The following is a 21864-nucleotide window of genomic DNA, read 5'->3' as shown; positions in this document are numbered from 1 at the left end:
GTCGTGGTCGAAGGCCGATGAATCGTCCCAAACAGTGGCCAAGCCCAGATTGACGGCCAGGAACGTTTTGCTGTGTATTTGGTGGGATTGGAAGGGAATGAGCTATGAGCTGCTCCCATATGGCCAGACGCTTAATTCTACTATCTACTGCGAACAACTGGACTTGAAGCAGGCGATCGACCAGAAGCGTCCAGAATTGGCCAACAGGAAGGGTGTAGTGTTCCACCAGGACAACGCCAGACCATACACGTTGATGGCTCGTCAGAAACTACGGGGAGGTTTTATCGCATCCACAATATAGCTTGGAGAAAGCGCCAAGTATTACTACCTGTACCTGTCCATGGCGAACGCCCTTGGTGGTGTAAAGTTGAACTCAAAAAAGGCTTGTGAAAAGTGGCTGTCCGAGTTCTTCGGAAATAAGGGCTTCTACGAGGGGGGTATTATGAAGTTGTCGTCTAGATGGATTGAATAGAGAGCAAAACAGCGGAAGGGAGATATTTGTAAACTTAATACTCAATAAAGATATCTAAATCTGCTTTAACGTTGAAGAGGAAGCATCATACAAATTCAATTTGATACTGTTTCTTACAAGCACGTAACACCTATGTAATATCGATTGGCTTTCCCCATAACCTTTTTTTCTTTTATTTACTTATTTACGACAGACTGCAATGCCGCTGGTTAAACCTCAACCGCCTTAAGGAGCGCACAATAAACCAGTAAATAATAAAATGCAATTGCAGAGCTTAATAATTGACCCCCAGCTGGCGATAGTTGAAGCAAATTGGAAGCTACTGTATTTTTATGGCAAGCATGTGTTAGGCATGCCTTCGGGCACATGTAGACAGTTACCCCAGGGTATATAATAAATATTATGCAGAATATGCATTAGTTTTCTGTGAACATTTGCTCCAGACGCTATTGCGCATATCCGGCATAGAAAGGTGTAGGTGTGTGACATTTCCCAGAACTAATAATACTACTAAAATTAATTTATTTTCTAAAATGCAATTTAAATCACATGAGCTCATGATTTCATGATTCACCCTAGCAAATGTTGCTGACTTCAGGTTTATTCTGAAGAAAGTGTCATAAATAGTATTAGTATTTAGAGTGAAATTTTGTCATTTAGTTAAGTTGATTGATTTAACATTTCCATAAATGAAATCATAACTAAATATATAGATCTTGTGGCTTTTCTTTTGAATCAATTAATTGATTCAACTAAATTATTAGTTTGTAATGCAAATTTGCATAAAAGTGATTAAGACGAAGCCAATTATCTCATTGAAATTCTAAAACTTCAGTAAACGCTAACAGATTGATCTTAATTTATGACAGCAAACAATTGATTTATTCAATTTGTCGCGTATTTACTCACACTCTTTGCTATTGTTAAGAAAACACTGAAATTGAAAACTTTATATACATATATACATTCTAAAATATATAGATGGGAAAAAACCAAGCACACTGAGAAATACTGAAATATGAATATTACAGAGTGATTTCGTAAAATGAATATCGTTTTAATTTACAAACTATATTCCTCCTTGTGTTAAAGGTAAAGGGTCTTTAGGAAGATGATGAGCGGATCGGGTTTGATACGCCGTAAACCCTTAGATTTACTGTTTATGTTTTTTGAATTAAGAATGAAACCTATTTATACTATATGAAGTTTTTTGAACTTTTGAAGCTGACACCCGAAACAATCCTCGCCTTGAACTTGAAAAGCGTAAACAAGCGAAGGAAATTTCTTTAAAATTAATTTAATTTTTCTCCTATTTGTTATCCTTCTATCTTACAATAGTAGTAAGATTATTTCATTTTGCTATTTTATATCCTTCTATCTTACAATAGTACTAAGGTCATCTTTTTCTGCAGTAAAAATATTTCCCTTCATAAAGCATTATAGAACTTGAAATTGGTTCTCATATACTGTTAAAAATTATATAAAAATTGTCTTACCACAAAACGAGAACTCTCTTCGTACAACATTATTGTTGCTCTTTGGGTTCCAACATAACGCCAAGAACTATAGTCCATGTGATTCTGAGAGACTTTACATTTCCCCGATGTACATCTTTCTATTACATCCGACATAGTTACATCCATCAAAAGTCAGCACAAGTATTTTGAACATAAGATAGGGGCTCTTTAGAACTCTTGTAAAGATATTCTCCTCAGAATCGCTAAATCGATGCTTTAAGAGAATATATTGCAAGTGATAAGGACTTTCCGAGCAAAAAAGTAGAATATTCACCACTTATATAATTGTTGATAATTTTGAAAATCGGTTCTTAAGATATATAAAAGATATGTTCAAAAAATAACTTTTGGCCCTTTTTTGGAAATAGATAAAAGTCACACAGAGTCATGTCTGGCGAAAGTGGAAACTGTGGCATCGTTGCAGTATTATTTTTGGTCAAGAAATCACGAACAAGCACTATCGTGGCCTTGAGTTTTTTTTAATTAATCGGAGTGATTTTTTTCAGGTTGCCTCACGCAGAACACAGTAAGCAAAATCTTGACATTCGAACGCACTTGTCGAGTCTTTTTCGGTCTTGGCGAGATAGGATGCTTGTGAGACAATTGAGCCTTTATTTCAACGTCATATTTGATCAAACCCATTTTCGTCATGTCGTTGACTTCATTTAGTAATTCCTATTCCAGTTTGCTGCCACGCGTTTAAAACCCAAAGCATTCAAAAAAATATCATGTATGAGCTAATCGTTCTCTGATTTGTATTCGACGATCATCCATAACCGAAATTCCCGTTACTTTTTGAACACAACCAATTCTTCCGACTTGCTACACCATTAAAAATAATGAATTTGGTAGAAGTAGTCTTTACTTGGTATATTTTTTAGGATTCAATCTTTATCCTAACCTAAAAATATCTTGACAAATCTTGGATATTTTAAAAGATGAAAATGTATCTCTCCCAGAAAACTTGGTATGAACTTATTTTTTATTTGTTACAAATAAATAATATCTCACCATGTATGGACAACTTCCTTTTATTTGGAATTATGTGAGAAATAAATTCTTCGCTTGCAACAACTTTAATATACCGCTAATAAAGAACCATGTATTGTGTGTCTAAATGAATAACGCCCACCCAAATATAACTCTACGCTTTACTATTACAACTACATAGTATTAAGCCTTTATACTATATAAGTACATTCCTATATACTTATCATTTAACTGAACTACTACAATTTTCTGCCCGCCTTAGTTTTATGCTCCTCCCACGCGCCAATACGCCCGCCTCAAGGTCACTTGTCAACGTCGCAAATTCACGCAGCTCTTTCAGCACTCGACTGGCTGGCTGGCTGGCAGAGAATAATAGGGCTAGTAAAGTGTGTCCTAAATTTCCATTCATTTTACAAAAAGACACTCGAAGTGTCAGGCAGCCAAGCGCTGGCAGTTAGTTACTAGTTACTGGCGTAGTAAGGAAGCAAAAACAACAAAAAAGAAAAAACGTAAATAATGAAAGAATTAGCCTACAGCAGGAAGAAACGTGTTGTGCAGCAGGTCAAACAGCTTGTTCCAGCGCTTTCATTATATTTTTTTTTGTTTTTGGCTTTTTTTGTCTTCTTTCTAAGCGTGCTGAACTTGGCGTTGTTTGATTAATGTGCGTGCAGCCCAACAAGCTCCTTCTATTAATAATAGGGTTATGTAAATTGATAACAACAGTGCAGAGAGTGGCTTGTTAGCAGATAGTGTTGCGTAGCGAAGTTCAAGAATTTTAATTTAATTTTTTTTTTCATATTTAAGTAGCTGCGCTTTTCTTAGCATAACAGAAGTTAATTAGTATAGCTTGAGGGTTATGTATTTTTGTTGAGATTTCTAGATTAAATTTTGTGATTTTGGTAAGAAAATATTTTTTTATTTTATTTAAATTAAGTTCAAAAAATAACGGGAATTTTCCATTTGTCAAAAAGGCCTATTATCTATGGAAGCCGGTAACGTTAGACGTGTCTTATGAGCTTTAGCAATTTTCATTTGTAAGAAGCTTACACTTCGTTATTTGTTCGTGATTTATTGACCAAAAACAATACAGTAACGATGCCCCAATCTCTATATCCGTCATACGTGGCAACGTGTGACTTTTTCCTATTTGGAAAAAAAAGAAAACCTTAAATGATTGTTCCACAAGTATACGAGCAGATGAAATCGCTGAAAGAAAGCCAAAGGCTATCTAAACAAGAAAAAACGTTAAACGAAGCTAATATACCCTTCACAGGTGCATTTCTTTTAGTAACTATGTATTAAAGAAAATCTAAAGACGTAAGAAAAAGTAAGTAAGACAAGTAAGTTCGGGTGTATCCGAACATTATATACTCTCGCAATTTATTTATTTAACTTAATTAATATTATATAATACACAATTTGACCCACATTGTATAAAGTCCAGTGAAAGTTGGAAACCCTAATACTAGGTAAGAAGCACCGAGGTCCTCGTGTTCGATATATGGGGCCTTAAAAACCTATGATCCGATTTCAGCAATTTTTAGAATGGGCCTGCCACACTATAAACATAGTATTTGTGCAAAGTTCTGCATCGATATCTTTACTAGTGCTTACTTTATATATTGTAGAGTAAACGATTTAATCGATTTCAATGTTCTGGTATATAGGAAGTAGGCGTGGCTGTGAAGCGATTTGGCCAATTTTCACAACATATTATTGGGATGTAAAGAAACTATTACAAACCCAGTTTCATTGAAATCGGTCGAGTAGTTCCTGAGATATGGTTTTTGACCTATAAGTGGGCGACGTCACGCTTCTTTTCGATTTTATAAAAAAATCTAAGTGCAGCTTTCATCTGTCATTTCTTATGTGAAATTTAGTGTTTCTGACGTTTTTCGTTAGTGAGTTAACCCACTTTTAGTAATTTTCAACCTAACTTTTGTATGGGAGGTGGGCGTGGTTATTATCCGATTTCTGCCATTTTTGGACTGTATTAGGAAATGGCTAAAAAAAACGACTGCAGAAAGTTTGGTTTATATAGCTCTATTGGTTTGCGAGATATGTACAAAAAACTTATTAGGGGGCGGGCCACGCCCACTTCCCCAAAAAAATTACATCCAAATATGCCCCTTCATAGTGCGATCCTTCATTCCAAATTTTATTTCCATAGCTTTATTTATGGCTTAGTTATGGCACTTTATGTGTTTTCGGTTTTCGCCATTTTGTAGGCGTGGCAGGGGTCCGATTTTGCTCATTTTCGAAAGCAACCTTCCTATAGTGCGCAGAAATAAGTGTGCCAAGTTTCATCAAGATATCTTAATTTTTACTCAAGTTACAACTTGCACAGACGGACGGACGGACAGACAGACATTCGGATTTGAACTCCACTCTTCATCCTGATCACTTTGGTATATATAACCCTATATCTAACTCGTTTAGTTTTGGGTGTTACAAACAACCGTTATGTGAACAAAACTATAATACTCTCTTTAGCAACATAGCGAGAGTATAAAAAGTAAACATTTTAATAATTCTTTTTAGCCGGGTTGTTTGCCAGAAACATTAAGGTTATACATTTAACCGATCTGAACAATTTCTTCAGAGATTGTATTATTACCTTAAGCATTAATCCATGTCAAATTTCGTGAAGATACCACGTCAAATGCGAAAAATTTCCATACGATATCGGCAGTTCCGACAAATGAGCAGCTTCTTGAAGAAAAAATAACATCTGCAAAATTTCAAAACGATATCTTAAAAACTGAAGGACTAGTTCGTATTTATACAGACAAACGGACATGGCTAAATCGACTCAGTTCAACATACTGATCATTTATATATATACTTTATAGGGCCTCCGACGCTTTCTTCTGGGTGACAAACTTAATATACCCTGTTCAGGGTATAAAAATTGACTTTGAGAAGTGTTTCGAGGATTGGAAGAAGCGTTGACAGAAGTGCATAATATCAAATGGAGACCATTTAGAAGTCGTCAACATTAATGTAGACGAATGAATAAGTTTATTTGTTCAAAAAACGAAAATTTCCGTTATTTTTTGAACACACCTCGTACAGGGCTATTTTGATGTCTTTACACGTTATTTATTTTTATTTTTATTTGATCTTTGGTGAGATTGCAGGCATTTTGTTTGAAAAAAATTTCAAGAAACAACGGTAATGAAAATTCTATATTCTGTTAAACATATATCAGAAAGCCTAACCCAATTTTCCTGAAATTTCCATTAGAACCTACATTGCGTATGAGTAACCTGTGACCTGATGTTATACAAAATACCATTTTAATACTCTTTAATCCCATCATCCGACGAAACTTTATCTACACTCGTTCTTTGTAGTTTTTAGGTAACCGTGAAGACTTTAAGCTTTCTCCAATCATATTGTATCGGAAAAAAATAAAATATTCCACAAAAAAATTAAAATGCCAGTTAACTAAATGAAATAAGCTGCTGAATGGCCTAACTACATAAAGGCGTAATGAAAGAAAAGAAATAAATAAATAAATACAATAAGGCAATATACTACACTTCACTTAATTTTCTGCGCATTGTGTTAGTGACCTTACTCACGGCGCTTCAGTTCATTTGTTTAACCTTTTACGCTTTTGCGTTATTCTTTTTGCATTTCTATCATTATTTTTTTGTATGCGGGACCCTTCAAACTTTAACCGCTTTATTCGCCTGTTTGAATTTGAGTTAACCATTTCATGACAATTTAACCGTTACTGCAATGTTTTTTTGTTTTTTGTTATTTTTACTTTGAACCTTTTCGGGCATTCGTTCGTTATTGTGTGTCATAACTTCATTACAAAAGGGCGTCAGCAGTTGTCAGCAGTGGAGCAAAGTAACAGGAAGATATCGTGCTGGTTATCTCTTACGCTTTATTTACATATATATTTCCTTTCACATATGTACATATGTAATTTCGCATTTCTGTCTTTATTATTGTTATATTTTCGCTTGTTTTTTGTCAGTTTGCCATTATATGTTACACTCGTGCGCAAGCAGCACATATTGTGCCGACCTGCAGCGTCGTGTAATTTATGGTCTGTCTGGCTGCCTCCTGTCACAACTGGCCGAACCCTGCCGCAGGCGCGCTTAATCAGGCAATATTTGAAAGCGTGTTAGATGCAAAATTAATTTCGGAAAGCGTTTTTTTTGCTAATTTTGGTTTTTATTTCGCTTTTCACCTCTTACTCTACTGCTCCTTTCTCTCTTGTTCGAATATTGCTGTTAATATGTATAATAAATTTTGTTTGGCAATATTTATACTCTAGCTGGCTATTTATAGTTAACTTTAGCTTTAACAGTTATACATAAATACATGTATCGAAAAATTTTATTGTTTATTTATACCCAAACACCATGTACTATGTTCGGTACTTATCGCTTCATGCACATAACAGTTGTTTGTAAAATGGATATTAGTCGTGATATCTCCATATAAATATAAGCAATATATATTTACGACGCCACGCCCATTTGTGGAGGAAATTAGGCTCTCAAAAACCATTGCGTCATGTTGAAGGAGTACAATAATTGCTACTATCTGTCTGCTTTCGTAGACACTTTGATATTTCAAGCCGATTTTATATACTTCGTGGTATAGGATGGCTTATATTTTATAAATTAATTTTTTTAAGCTAATTAAAATCTATATTAATTGATATGAAAAAGGCATTCGGAAATATTTTTCCTTTTTTTAGATTATTTCAAATTTCGCCCGAAATCTCCTTTCTTTGCTTCCGTTTGTATGCGTACAAGCCTTTAACGAAAGATCTGCGACTATTGCTGCTTTAATAACTTTTATCTGCTTTATCTTTTACAAACTGTAAAAATATTTGTGATATCTAAGCACGCATGTAGGTTATTGATGAGTTATTGATAACCGAGTACCTGTACAGTTTAGCGCCTTTTAGTATGTGGTTTATATTTTATTATAAAATTTAATAGTTGATTTTTAATTGATGAATAAGTCGGAATAAACTCAACATCTCTGATTTGCGAAAAAATATTTTAAATTTTTTTTTCATATTTTTTGGCATTTGTTCTACTTCTTAATTCAGAAAGTCATAAGTCATTATCAGGGTTTTAAATATTTAATAATGCATTATATTTGCAATTAGCATGTATTTAATCTCCATTAACCCTTGGAAGGTGTAAACACAGCTGCTTATGACTTCAAAGCATGACTGACGTTTTGGCGTATGAGTAATCTATGAACTTTGGAAGAATTTTAGGGAAAAATATGTAGTTTCAATAAACACTTGTAAATTAAAATTCTATGCGTTGTTAAGTAGCATATATTGTAGCAGGTGATATTGACATTTAAAAAATTTAAGTCGCAACTACCTACACTGCGTATGAGTAATCTGTGCAAGCTATAGAAGAGCACATCGACCGTTTGTAAAAGCACATTGTTGTTTCAATTTAACATGTTAGTGCCAAATGGTTTTGTATGATTTTAACACATATTTAGTTTCTAGATTAGTCGTTAAATGCATGATATGAATATTGCAATTAGCAATTAATTTATCAAAAAAATGTTAAAACAATTTTAAAATTATTAAAACTTATTTTTTTAAATAATAAAAATACTACAGATTTTTTGCATTAAAAATAATATTTTGTTAAAATTATTTTTTTTTTTATTATACTATTAGTTCTAGTAAAAACAAATTTAATATTATTCAAAAATATCGCTTTAATTTATTAATACCGAGATATGATATATTTATATTTATAATCGCGAAAGCACGAAACGCTATATGGCGTTAGAAAGTTAAGATTTCGGACTAAAAAACTTCTAAGACAGCAGTCAACTTTGGCCAATAGGAGAAAATTTGTGTTCCATTAGGAGAACGTCAAGCCACACACCGATCGTTAGTGAATTTAGTCTGAAACTCTGGTAGTCCGGTTGGGAGTTGTTATTATTATTAACTGTTCCTATCTATCGTGAATGATTTACTGGTGAAAAATTCAAATCATGATAAAAGAAAATCGCCCAGATTCTATAAGAGTGGTATATGAAATTATCTTCAAGAGTAAGAGAAATGTTCTAAGTAAGATCTTCAATTTAATGCAAAAATAATGTATTTATTTTTACTAGGCTTTATATGTGTATATTTATAAACTGAACAGGGTATATTAAGTTTGTCACGAAGTTTGTAACACCCAGAAGGAAGCGTCGGAGGCCCTATAAAGTATATATATAAATGATCATTATGTTGAACTGAGTCGATTTAGCCATGTCCGTCTGTCTATCCGTCTGTCTGTATATATACGAACTAGTGCTTCAGTTTTTAAGATATCGTTTTGAGGGCTTGTAAGGAAAACTTCCGCATTTTACTCCATATCTTCACGAAATTTGGTGTGAGTTATTGCTCATAGAAATAATCTAATCTCCGAAAAAATTGTTCAGATCGGTTCACTATAGCATATAGCTGCCATACAAACTGAACGATCGGAATCAAGGGCTCGTAACAAAGGCAAGAGATACAGACGTCAAACAATAGCAAACACAAAGTGCAAAAATTTATGTTTTAATGAAAATTTCTATAACTCGAAGTCTCTCTAACTCGAAATTTTTTTGTGGATTATGGTGATTCGAGCTAGAGAAGCTCCACTGCATATCAAAATTTAATTATAAAATGAGAGCTCCATCCTTTAAAAATCTTTAATTAATGATAGGTATTTCTCTCTCTCTCTTACAGATCACATGTCAGCACGCTTGCAACTGTAAATCTCCGAAAAACTCCTCACACCTACAATATGGCTTCAGTGCAAAATGGCAATCAACGAATGTCAATAAAAGTGAAAAATAGAAAAAAGTGTAAAAGTAACAACCGTGGTATTACACATTCCGCACGAATGTGGAGATGCGATCAAATGCAAGTGAAAAAACTGCAAATAAAAAGTGAGAAAAATGCATATATGAGATATGACAACATTTTATTTCTGAGTGTTAAACCGACAACAAAAAATTCTATAGTAACAACAACAAATACAACAACGAACTTAGATGCTACGCTTAGACAGTGCAGACGCCATTTTAAGAGTTGAATGAAAGACAAAAAGACGTGTTAATGCATGAAAAATCACAAGCGGTGAAGTGAGGAAAAGTAAACAAAAACAAAAAATAAAAAATAAAAAGGAAAACAAAAACAAAAAAGTGTTGAAAAGTATACTAACGAGCGACGCGCAAGTTTTTAATAATTAAGCGAAAGATTGTGTGTGTGTAATAACTCTTCGTGAGAAATATCCTTACAGTAAACAAAGCAACAGCACACATACACGCAGACATTCAAAGACTAGTATGTAAATAAGTACACAGCGATAACGCGGTGACCGTTTCTCTTCGTAGTGGCGTGCCAACTGAAATTCTTGTACAAATTAATTGCGAACCCACGCGCTTCCTTTTCGTACGCTTCAGTGAATCGTATAATTGCTTTAAGTTGAACAGAAAAAAAACGGCGCCAACAGGTGACCAACACGAGTGAACAATTAGACGCTAACGTGCTAAAGCGCAGTTTACCAAATAGTAATTAACAACAAAACCAAAAAAAAATAAATAAATAAAAATAAAAATCAAATTAAAAAAATAATAATTACAACATAAACAAAAAAAATTCCAACAACCAACAAAAGTATTTTCGCAGTCCCGCGCCAACATTCCACACAACAACAACACTCAACCGCCAACATGTCCGAGTTCCGTTACGACTCAATCGACGATTTTCAATATCCCACCAATGATTCGCATCTCTTGTCCATAACGCTCTCGACGAAGAGCACACCTGCCGACAACAATGAGATGTCCGATGATTTGAATGTACCGTATATGGTTTTCGAGATTTTGGTCGCCATTTTTGCCGTAGTCGGCAATTTCATGGTTATTGTTGTTTTCCGACGTGACCGTAAGCTGCGACGACGCACCAATTATTATATAGTTTCATTGGCGATGGCAGATTTCCTCGTTGGCTCGTTGGGTGTACCATTTGCCATATTGGCTTCAATTGGTTTGCCAAGAGATCTGTATACTTGCCTCTTTACCGTCTCACTGTTGGTCGTCTTGTGCACGATTTCGATATTCTGCTTGGTCGCAGTATCGGTGGATCGTTATTGGGCCATACTCTATCCGATGGCATATTCGAGGAATGTACGCACAAGGACTGCTATAAGTAAGTAATCTAGGTTATTATATTTATTCGAAAATATTATTTTAATTCTTATAAGGTCTCGAGGTTATTAAGTTAGTTTAGGTTAGGTTGGTCTGGTAGGCCTGCGTGGCCTGTTATGGCGATTAGCGATATCAGATGGAGTGCCTTCACGTTTTCTCTGAGTAGTAGTCATCGTTTAGGATGTGAATTTTAAGAGTTCCTGAGGCCTCTACTAGATGCCGCTAGTAGACTGTGTCCAGTAAGAATTCCAACCATGGTCCTACAACCCTTTCTATCGAGTTCCGGTAATAACCTTGTATATTTCCGAAATACCTCTTTGCACATGACCCTTGCCGTTTTACAACCCTGTAGATCCTCCCAGCGTGCTTTGATTTTCTTATCATGCACCTGTCTATGTCGTCGTACAGACAGTGGTTACTAAATTTATTGTCTAAGGATAACTGTCCATTAAAGAACCAAAAGATGGTTATTTGGCTCACGGTTGTTCCAATACCATCATTGGTCTATATTTTTTTAAACAAAACCAATGGCTTGGAGGATACTGTTGTCAAGTTCACCTCAACTGGCTCTGTTAAACTGGCTCTCCAAATATTACTCCACGTGCCTTATTTATAAAGTTTTTCCTGCAGAACTAGCTGTCATTCAACTAGTAATAGATCTACTGCCCCGGGCCTTCTTCAAAAAGTCTATTCCGATAGCAAAGTGCCGCTCCTAACCTTGAGCTCACTGCGATGGTCAGTGAGAGATTAGGTAGAGTGTACTTAGTCTAGCCATCAGTGACTTCGAATTACTTTCTGATTATACAATTTTGGATGTAAATCCACATGGGACTCGCAGCTAATTTTAATGCTGATAGGCTTAAAAGGATTGCTATCTTAGTTTTCTTCTTCTTCTTGACTGGCGTAGACACCGCTTACGCGGTTATAGCCGAGTCCAAAACAGCGCGCCACGCATCTCTCCTTCTGGCAGTTTGGCGCCAATTGGTTATTCCAAGCGAAGCCAGGTCCCTCTCCACCTGGTCCTTCCATCGGAGTGGTGGTCTCCCTCTTCCTCTGCTTCCACCAGCGGGTACTGCATCGAATACTTTCAGAGCTGGAGCACCTTCATCCATTCGAAGAACATGTCCTAGCCAGCGTAGCCGCTGTTTTTTTATTCGCTGGACTATGTCTATGTCGTCGATCGTTCCATCGTCTGCGGTATTCGCCGTTGCCAATTCTTAAGGGACCATAAATCTTCCGCAAAACCTTTCTCTCGAAAACTCCTAGTGCCGTTTCATCGAATGTTGACATCGTCCACGCTTCTGCACCGTAAAGCAGGACGGGAATGATGAGAGACTTGTAGAGTTTGGTTTTTGTTCGTCGAGAGAGGACTTTACTTTTCAATTGCCTACTTAGTCCATAGTAGCACCTGTTGGCAAGAGTGATTCTGCGTTGGATTTCCAGGCTGACATTGTTATTGCTGTTAATGCTGGTTCCCAGGTAGACGAAATTATCTACAACTTCAAAGTTATGACTGTCAACAGTGACGTGGGAGCCAAGACGCGAATGCGCTGACTGTTTGTTTGACGACATGAGTTATTTCGTCTTGTCCTCGTTCACCACCAGACCCATACGTTTCGCTTCCTTATCCAGTCTGGAGAAAGCAGAACTAACGGCGCGGGTGTTGTTTCCAATGATATCGATATCATCGGCGTACGCCAGTAGCTGTACACTCTTATAGAAGATTGTACCTTCTCTGTTTAGCTCTGCAGCTCGTATTATTTTCTCCAGCATCAGGTTAAAGAAATCACACGAGAGTGAGTCACCTTGTCTGAAACCTCGTCTGGTATCGAACGGCTCGGAGAGGTCCTTCCCGATCCTGACGGAGCTTTTGGTGTTGCTCAACGTCAGCTTACACAGCCGTATTAGTTTTGCGGGGATACCAAATTCAGACATCGCGGCATAAAGGCAGCTCCTTTTCGTGCTGTCGAAAGCAGCTTTAAAGTCGACAAAGAGATGGTGTGTGTCGATCCTATTTTCACGGGTCTTCTCCAAAATTTGGCGCATGGTGAATATCTGGTCCATTGTTGATTTTCCAGGTCTAAAGCCACACTGATAAGGTCCAATCAGTTTGTTGACGGTGGGCTTTAGTCTTTCACACAATACGCTCGACAGAACCTTATACGCGATGTTGAGGAGGCTTATCCCACGGTAATTGGCGCAAATTGTGGGGTCTCCCTTTTTGTGTATTGGGCAGAGTACACTGAGATTCCAATCGTCAGGCATGCTTTCTTCCGACCATATTCTGCAAAGAAGCTGATGCAAGCACCTTATCAGCTCTTCGCCGCCGTATTTGAATAGCTCGGCCGGTAATCCATCGGCACCCGCCGCCTTATTGTTCTTCAAGCGGGTAATTGCTATTCGAATTTCTTCATGGTCGGGCAATAGAACATCTGCTCCATCGTCGTCGATTGGGGAATCGGGTTCGCCATCTCCTGGTGTTGTACTTTCACTGCCATTCAGCAGGCTGGAGAAGTGTTCCCTCCACAAACTCAGTATACTCTGGTCATCAATAACTAGATCACCTCTGGGGGTCCTACAGGAGTGCGCTCCGGTCTTGAAACCTTCAGTTAGTCGCCGGATCTTTTCGTAAAATTTTCGAGCATTACCCCTGTCGGCCAGCTTGTCAAGCTCTTCATACTCACGCATTTCGGCCTATTTCTTTTTTTGTCTGCAAATGCATCTCGCTTCCCTCTTCAGCTCTCGGTATCTTTCCCATCCCGCTCGTGTTGCGGTCGATCGCAACATTGCGAGGTAGGCAGTCTGTTTTCTCTCCACTGCGAGACGACAATCCTCATCATACCAGCTGTTTTTTTTACTTTTCCGAAAACCAATGGTTTCGGTTGCAGCTGTACGTAAGGAGTTTGATATGCCGTCCCACAGCTCCCTTATACCGAGATGCTGATGAGTGCTCTCAGAGAGCAGGAGTGCAAGTCGAGTAGAAAATCGTTCGGCTGTCGGTTGTGATTGCAGCTTTTCGACGTCGAACCTTCCTTGTGTTTGTTGACGGGCGTTCTTTGCTGCACAGAGGCGAGTGCGTATCTTTGCTGCTACTAGATAATGGTCCGAGTCAATGTTTGGTCCTCGGAGCGTACGCACGTCTAAAACACTGGAGACATGTCTTCCGTCTATCACAACGTGATCGATTTGATTGCGCGTGTTTCGATCAGGGGACAGCCACGTTGCTTGATGAATTTTTTTATGCTGGAATCTGGTACTACAGACAACCATATTTCGGGCCCCAGCGAAGTCGATCAGCCTCAGGCCGTTTGGCGATGTTTCGTCATGGAGGCTGAATTTTCCGACTGTTGTGCCAAAGACACCTTCTTTACCCACCCTGGCGTTAAAATCGCCAAGCACGATTTTGACATCGTGGCGGGGGCAGCGCTCATAGGTACGTTCTAGGCGCTCATAGAAGGTATCTTTGATCACTTCGTCCTTCTCTTCCGTCGGGGCGTGGGCGCAAATCAGCGATATGTTGAAGAACCTCGCTTTGATGCGGATTGTGGCTAGACGTTCATCCACCGGAGTGAATGCCAGGACTCGACGACGGAGTCTCTCTCCCACCACGAATCCCACTCCTTTATATGGCCGCTGTAGTAGATGTCACAAGGACCCATCTTAGTTTTAGTGAAGTAAAATGAGAACAGCTCGCAGCTCCGGTGTCTGCTTGCGTTTAACTACCGGATGATTGGGTTTGATGAACTCCTACCTCTTGCGTAGTAGCATGATTCTTCTGGGCCATAGGTCTAAGAGTTCGTCGACCTTAGTAAAGTTCTCGCTTTTCGCGCTAATGGTTCGCTCATAACCTCTGAACACAAGTAAGTTCTCTCCGTCTTCGAGGCTGTTTCAGCGAAAGATCTGTCTCCCAAGTTTAGAAAATAGGACATTCTAAAATCCTCGCAAAATTAATTTAACAAATGCTTTGACGGAAGCAAAGCAATTCCTTTCTAGTTTAAATGCATACAAACAACTGACCTTCACAAACTTTACTTACTTAGCAAGCGAAGCAAAAAATAAATAAATTCACCAAAATTATTCCCAAATAACCGTTACCTTAAAAGGATTCACTCACCACTAGCGGCTGTGTTTTTAGCACCACAGCACCATTTAACTAATTAACAACGAGTTTCGAGCAGCAATTTCGACCAGTAATGTGTCCCCTAAGTAATGCAGCGGTTGTTACTGTGCGAATCCACAGCATTTGGCATTCCCACACAAATAAACAATAGTATTTGTTTACTTAATTAAAGTGGCGATTCTCGTGCGTGCGTGTGGGTGCGTGAGTTAACGCGCGCGCGAAAACATTCATTTATCACGCTTTCCTTGCCACGCTGCTTCGAAACCCAAACATACGGGTGCACGTTCTGCCTCGTGTAAGCATTATCCTCAATACACGTACGTGGACTTGTAATGCTTGAACTCACGACGACGACGTCAAATAGACGTGACGCATTTCATTTATCTTTAGCAAATTGCAATTGTCTTCAGTTCATGTGGTGCAAAGGCACACACATGAAAAGGAGGCCACGTAACAGACCGAAGTTAAAAGTTAGAAGTATTGACTGGTCAAGTGAAAAGAAAATACTGTAGATACGTACTGAGTGTCTCTCTCAAGTTACAGAACTAGTTCCATTGAAAGTTGTTTGGGTCTAATCACAATTCATTATATCCAACCCTCCAATTGTTATAAGTTTTAAGTCCCCTCCGACCTGCTGAAGGGTTTTATAAAGTTTTTAGAGATTGATTGAAGGAGATTATGGAAATATAACAACTTTTTTCCTGAAAGCTAGAACTTTGGACCTTATGACTCAATCTTAGTCCTAAGACATTTGGGTTTCGAAACAGAAATGGGCTCCGACATTTATCCGGTCCAACAAGTTCGGTCTTCAGTTCGGGTGAAATTTTGACCCACGGTTACCGGGCCCCTCGACAGTCGAGTCTTAGTAATTGAAACGGTCGCGGTATTATTTTGACCTAGGCGTAAAAACGACCGTTCTTTTTAAAAAATTTGAAGTATTAGCGGTTCGGAACAGGTCCCAGCATCTTTTTTCTATACTCAGATCTCAGGGGAATCTTCGGTAAGAAATTTATAGATAAAAAGGAGATAGACGAGACACCAACATGGTCCAGTCTCAACTGCTATTTCAGATACTGCTCATCACACTACCGGGTTATCTAAACTAGCGTAAACTGTAGAGAGTATGCTTTTCTAGTAAATTCCATATCGCGTGATGTCAAGCGTCAGACACCAGTTCGACTGCTATGGCCCATTGAATGAATCAAATCAACTAAAAATAGTTATTTCAATTAACCCGAGCGCAATAATCTCTTCATAGCGCACAGCATTCGAACGCTGCCCCATTAATATGCAGTTGAATGTCGAATGGTATTCGCATTGTTGAATTCACACATGCAACGAGGCGAAATGCCTCGGCAATCAATTGAAGTGGCGGACGCGCATATTTACTTAATTCATTCGACTGTGGCGGCCATTAAAGAGTGGCGGTGTGAAGCCAACAGACAGTACTCGCACTGCGACAGCGCAATACTCGTGCAGTCATTAGCATTCAAGTAGGCAGAAATTTATGTGGATTAAATGGACAGGCAATAGTGGGCTCGTCCCATCGCGTATCGAGTATATCTTTATGTGCGTGTTCATGTAAACAAGACGTATTGCTGCAACCGTGTAATTTAGGGGCTCGTTCGAGTGCCGCTGCCCTGTATGCCTATTCGATAGACTAACTGTACTCATATTCATTAGCTTTGCGTAAGAAATTGACACTTGTTGGGTGGATGTTATAGGCGCTTGGATATCTTGAGGGTGGTTGTTTAGCGTTTACGTATTGAAATGTTGTCTCACGTGATCTGTTGACCATTAGCTTGTTGTAGAAATGAGCAATTATAAGTGTTTAGCTTATTGATTTACTGCAAGGGTAATTTGAGAAATACATAATTTTAAGGTGAAGTCAACAGGCTATTAGGACGGTCTCTTCACTTCGATGTTTGCCTTTGTCACTCACTTTGTCACACTCCAGTTTTCGGTATCTCAAGTATACACTTCTTGAGTTTTCAGCTAGATATCTCCACAGGTACAGTTGCTTTAGGAAGACTATTAGTTGCAGATCTCACCGCGGTCTATAGTAGTATATAGAGCTACACTTGACTTAGGTTTGGCTCGAGTTCTCTGAAGTTCTATCAAAAATTTTCTATGGAAAAACGATTACATAATTGAGGTTCCCATTCGGTAGGTCGGAATTGTCGTCTTCTGAACAGTAAGTCCAATGACATTAAATATTAAATACGCATAAAATGCTCAGTTAAATATCAGACGGTTCTTTTAGCGCGTTTTATTATTATTATAATACAGAAACGTTATCAATGACAATATAGGGATTAGTAAGAAACATAACCGGGAAAATATATATCATCTATTGTCGTTTCAAAGCAATGACCTATTCTAAATCGACGTAAGTATTCAATGAGATTCAAGCTGGTCGGACTATCAAGGTCTCTTGGCGAAGAATTTGTCATCAGTTTATAACTTGAGACCCGGAGCCACAAGCAATGTTACATCCGGGAGTGAAGAAACAACGCTAAGGTAATTAAGAGGAACTTCTTTCTTCTGAACTGAGGGAAGTCATCGATGAAGGTCGTTCTAAATATATATATAGTTAGTAAAGCCCAGAATCTATTTTGACGTATTCAACTTTGAAAGGATTCCATTCGATCCAAGCGGGTCGGATTCTTAGCGAAGAATTTGGCTTCAGTTTATGACTTGAGACCCGAAGCCACAACCAAGATCATATGCGGGACTTAACATACACTGCTAAGGTAGTTAAGATCAACCACATTCTTCTGAGCTGAGAGATGTCTCAAAATATTCAGTGAATTGAGTGAAGTCTTCTGAACTGATGGAAGTCTCAAGTTTGTGAAGAAATGCATTTGACATTCCAAATCTGGAACGCAGTTTAATGATTTTCTTATTTATATTTTCTCAATACGCAAGAGTCTATACCGTAGAGATGAACCTTGGTATTGTAGTGACAGAAAACAGTTTCCGAATAATGCTTAAGCAGACAGTCCTTGACCTGCTAAAACTCTGGGTTAGTTGAGATTACACGACACTCACGAGGACTGTCTAAAATCGTATAGCAGACGTTTAGAAGACAAAAAACCAAAACGTTTGATGGTAAATTATCCTACCTCGTGAGTAATTGCTAGTTCAGCTTATCAAGCTACCCTCGTAAATAAAGAAATCTAAATGTATCTTAAAGCAAGCATTTACCATAACCTCAACTAAGGCTTCAGCGATGACGTTATTGTACCCGTTGTACATAATAGAATTTCGCTACTTTTTCGTTTATTCATTTATTACTCCATTGTGTTTAGCATATTTCTCCGTTATTTCTCATTATTCCGAGCCCTAATTGTTTTTCAACACTTTTCACTTTCTACTTACAGTCATCATCTCGTTGTGTTGGGTCGCAGGCACAATTGTGGGCTTCCTGCCGTTATTTGGTTGGCATGTAAAACCCGAAAACGAAGCGGACATGACCTGTCATTTTGTGAAAGTAATGGACTACAATTATTTGGTGTTCCTATACTTTGCGACCATAATTACGCCGGCGCTGCTAATGTTGGCCTTCTACACACACATCTATCGCGTCATTGTCAAGCAGGTGAGTACCGAAAAGGAAATGTGAAAAGTAAATTCCATAATGTGTAGCAATGTGTGCTTAACAACACCCTTGAACCTTGCAGGTACGCCAAATTGTCACGATGAATCCGATGAGCGACAGCAGTCGTCGCAATTCGAATGCACAAATGCAGCCGGGACGCAACTGTCATGGCGGTACAATGTTGCGTGTTTTAGGTGCATCACGCAAACGTGATGTGAAGGCCACACAGAATCTCTCCATCATTGTGTTGTTCTTCATGATCTGTTGGTTTCCGCTGTACACCATCAATTGCATTAAGGCATTCTGCCCCGACTGCCAGGTGCCCGGCAAACTGACACTCTTCTGCATTATACTCTCACATCTGAACTCGGCCGGCAATCCGGTATTGTATGCATACCATCTGAAGGATTTCCGTTTGGCGCTGAAGAATTTGTTGTTGAAGATAATGGGTATTGAGGTGGAGCAGCCGGTAGATCCCATGCATCGCTTCTCGCTGGCTAGCCAACATCGTTTACATTCCATAGACGCGAGCATGCGGCACTCACTGCAGCCACGCATTTATATAGGTCGGTAACTGTAATGTATATATTTTGTTTTTGTAATAATATTTTTCCTTTTCTATTGTAGATTCCCCCATTTGGCTGCGCCAGCAACAGCAGACACTCAAGAGCTCGCAGCTGGTGCCAAAATGCGGCGTGATCACACCCTGTTTGAACAACATACACCAAACAGTGGCCGCTGTTGCTTCGGTGCCCACTGATATCGGACGCGATATGTGGAACATAATGGAGGCTTCAAGCGGCGCCGAGCTAGAAGATGTTAATTACGAATTCCCATTAGACCGAAGCTCGAATACACCGCCAACACCCGTTTCACAGCAGGAGCGACGTGACTCATCACTCGAGCTTTGTAATACGCCCGACTACTCATATAACAATTGCAATTATGAAGTCAGTCCGGACGAGTCCGAACTGGATGAAGTCTTCCTACCGAATATGCGCAACAGCAGCGGCAGTAATAGCGTGGACAGTGTGCGGCCGAATGGACATTTGAGTAATGCGCAACGCAGCGAAATGATAGCTGGCGCTATGCGCGAGAAACTACGCTCCGACGACACGGATTACCAGAGTCAAGTGTTGAGTAATCAGCGCGCACTCACCGACTCCTCCTACAGTGATTACGATGTACAAAAGCAAAGCGCTGGTCATACACCGCCCGCCAAAGGTAGATTGTTGACGACGTTACGGCAGCAACGGCTGCCACAACTGGAGCTCGTCGGTGAACATGGTAATCGTGGTAAAGCAGCCGCTGCTAACAATGGCGATGCTGTTGAACACAGCGGTATTGGTTTGTGTTCGCGTTCCACATCCAGTCAATCGGGACTCAGTAATTCCGGCGTTTATGTCATTGAAAACGACACAAGTCCATTGTCACCGCGACGAAAGCGTAAATTCAAAAAAGCGCAACGTCTGACCAAGAACTTCAATAAGACAGCTGTAGTGGTGAAAAATACAAATAGCCGCCAAGCGATTTCCTGCACCAGCGAGTCATCGTCAGCCACGCCCTCCACAGAGTTAGTGAATGGCGGCCAAACAACAGACGCACCCACAAATCTACAGACTAACAGCACGAGTAATGGCAGCATTGCGCAACAACAAGCTGCTGATGCTGGCAGTTCGCCGTTGCACAACAATAACAGCAATAACAATTATAATAGAACTAATAACACGCATCACAAATTAAATTGTCATGTCGCCGAGCGACATCAACAGCAGCCACATACGATACATGGACATCAACAGCATGACATGTTCGGACCGTTGCGCGCTGTTGGTCACCTCCTATTCCCGCCACTTGCAAAACATTCCAGCCTCTTTCACTTATTCCAACCGAGCGTGTCCAGTGGGGACCCAGCAAAGGTGCACAATGCGGCTGCAACGTCAGCGCCAACAACAAAAGCGTCCGCTGATGCCGTTCAAACAACAACAACGAGTGCAGCAACGGTACCAAACACGACTGCAACCACAGCCACCACTACTACTGCTGCAAGACACAGCGAGCGCGAGTCTTCACAAATGCAAATCGCATCGCGTGTCGCTTCGGTTGATGAGTCGATACTGACAACAGTCACCGATTTAACCGATCCAACGCCAACGCCACAGTCAAAAGCGCAGCCACCGCCACCAACAATAGACACACGTTTAGGTTAGGTATGGAGAGGAGAGGAGGAGGACTGACTGATTTGGGGGCCACTACTGCCTAGCCACTAGCGCTGGTATACGTTTTCCATATTTTCTACTTTATTTGTGTTTGTAGTTGTAGTTGTAATTGTAGTTGTATTTGTATGATTTTATCAATAAGTAATTATTAATTAATTAATTAATGTTGCTGTATGTGCATATAATGTATGTATGTATCTATGACTAATTATATAATTAAATTAATAGTTATAAATAAATACTCATTCTAAGTGTACTAGCATTTTATCTAGGTCTTAATTATTTAATTATTATATATAACTATGTAATTATTTACCTATATATTATACATATAAACCAATATATTTGTATGCATGTATTTAGTTCGAGTTTGATAAGCATTTAGCATAGCGCAAATGATAAAAAATATGAAAAATAAAATAAAAGCTTCTGCGTGGCGTTAAGTTTAATTTATGCCACTTGTATGTGTGTGTGGATGACATTGAATACATATAGATAACAGAAATGCGAATGCCGCCCAATTAAAAATAGCACTTGAATGTAGCTCAGCAAATGTTGGTAACATATCGACCAAAGATAATGAATGAAGCAAGGTTATGCAGAATATGGAGTTCAATTTTAAAATCCCATAACTGTCAATTTGTTAAATAATAAAAATATATACTTTTTGAAAACTTAATAGAATTGCTTATACTCTTATATATTATTTATAATATTTTTTTTTTTTAATATATTTTTATTTGTTTTAT

At 38.7% G+C, this 21864-nt stretch overlaps 1 protein-coding gene across 4 annotated transcripts in view; it reads left to right on the top strand.

The window, feature by feature from the left end:
• The window catches only part of LOC105217295 (uncharacterized), an 85816-nt gene extending 64014 nt beyond the window's left edge, over positions 1–21802 (top strand). For all 4 annotated transcript variants that reach the window (XM_054230810.1, XM_054230811.1, XM_054230809.1 and 1 more), the window contains 4 exons: positions 9710–11176; positions 18679–18896; positions 18979–19462; positions 19524–21802. In XM_054230810.1, the coding sequence (XP_054086785.1) occupies positions 10699–11176; positions 18679–18896; positions 18979–19462; positions 19524–21106 (2763 nt within the window). In that variant the 5' untranslated portion in view covers positions 9710–10698 and the 3' untranslated portion in view covers positions 21107–21802. The remainder of the gene's footprint in view (positions 1–9709; positions 11177–18678; positions 18897–18978; positions 19463–19523) is intronic.
• The last annotated feature ends 62 nt before the right edge of the window (positions 21803–21864 follow it).

The sequence above is a fragment of the Zeugodacus cucurbitae genome, chromosome 5, assembly GCF_028554725.1.
Source record: "Zeugodacus cucurbitae isolate PBARC_wt_2022May chromosome 5, idZeuCucr1.2, whole genome shotgun sequence".
NCBI classification, from domain to species: Eukaryota; Metazoa; Arthropoda; class Insecta; order Diptera; family Tephritidae; genus Zeugodacus; species Zeugodacus cucurbitae.
This window is presented reverse-complemented; position numbering and strand designations above follow the sequence as displayed.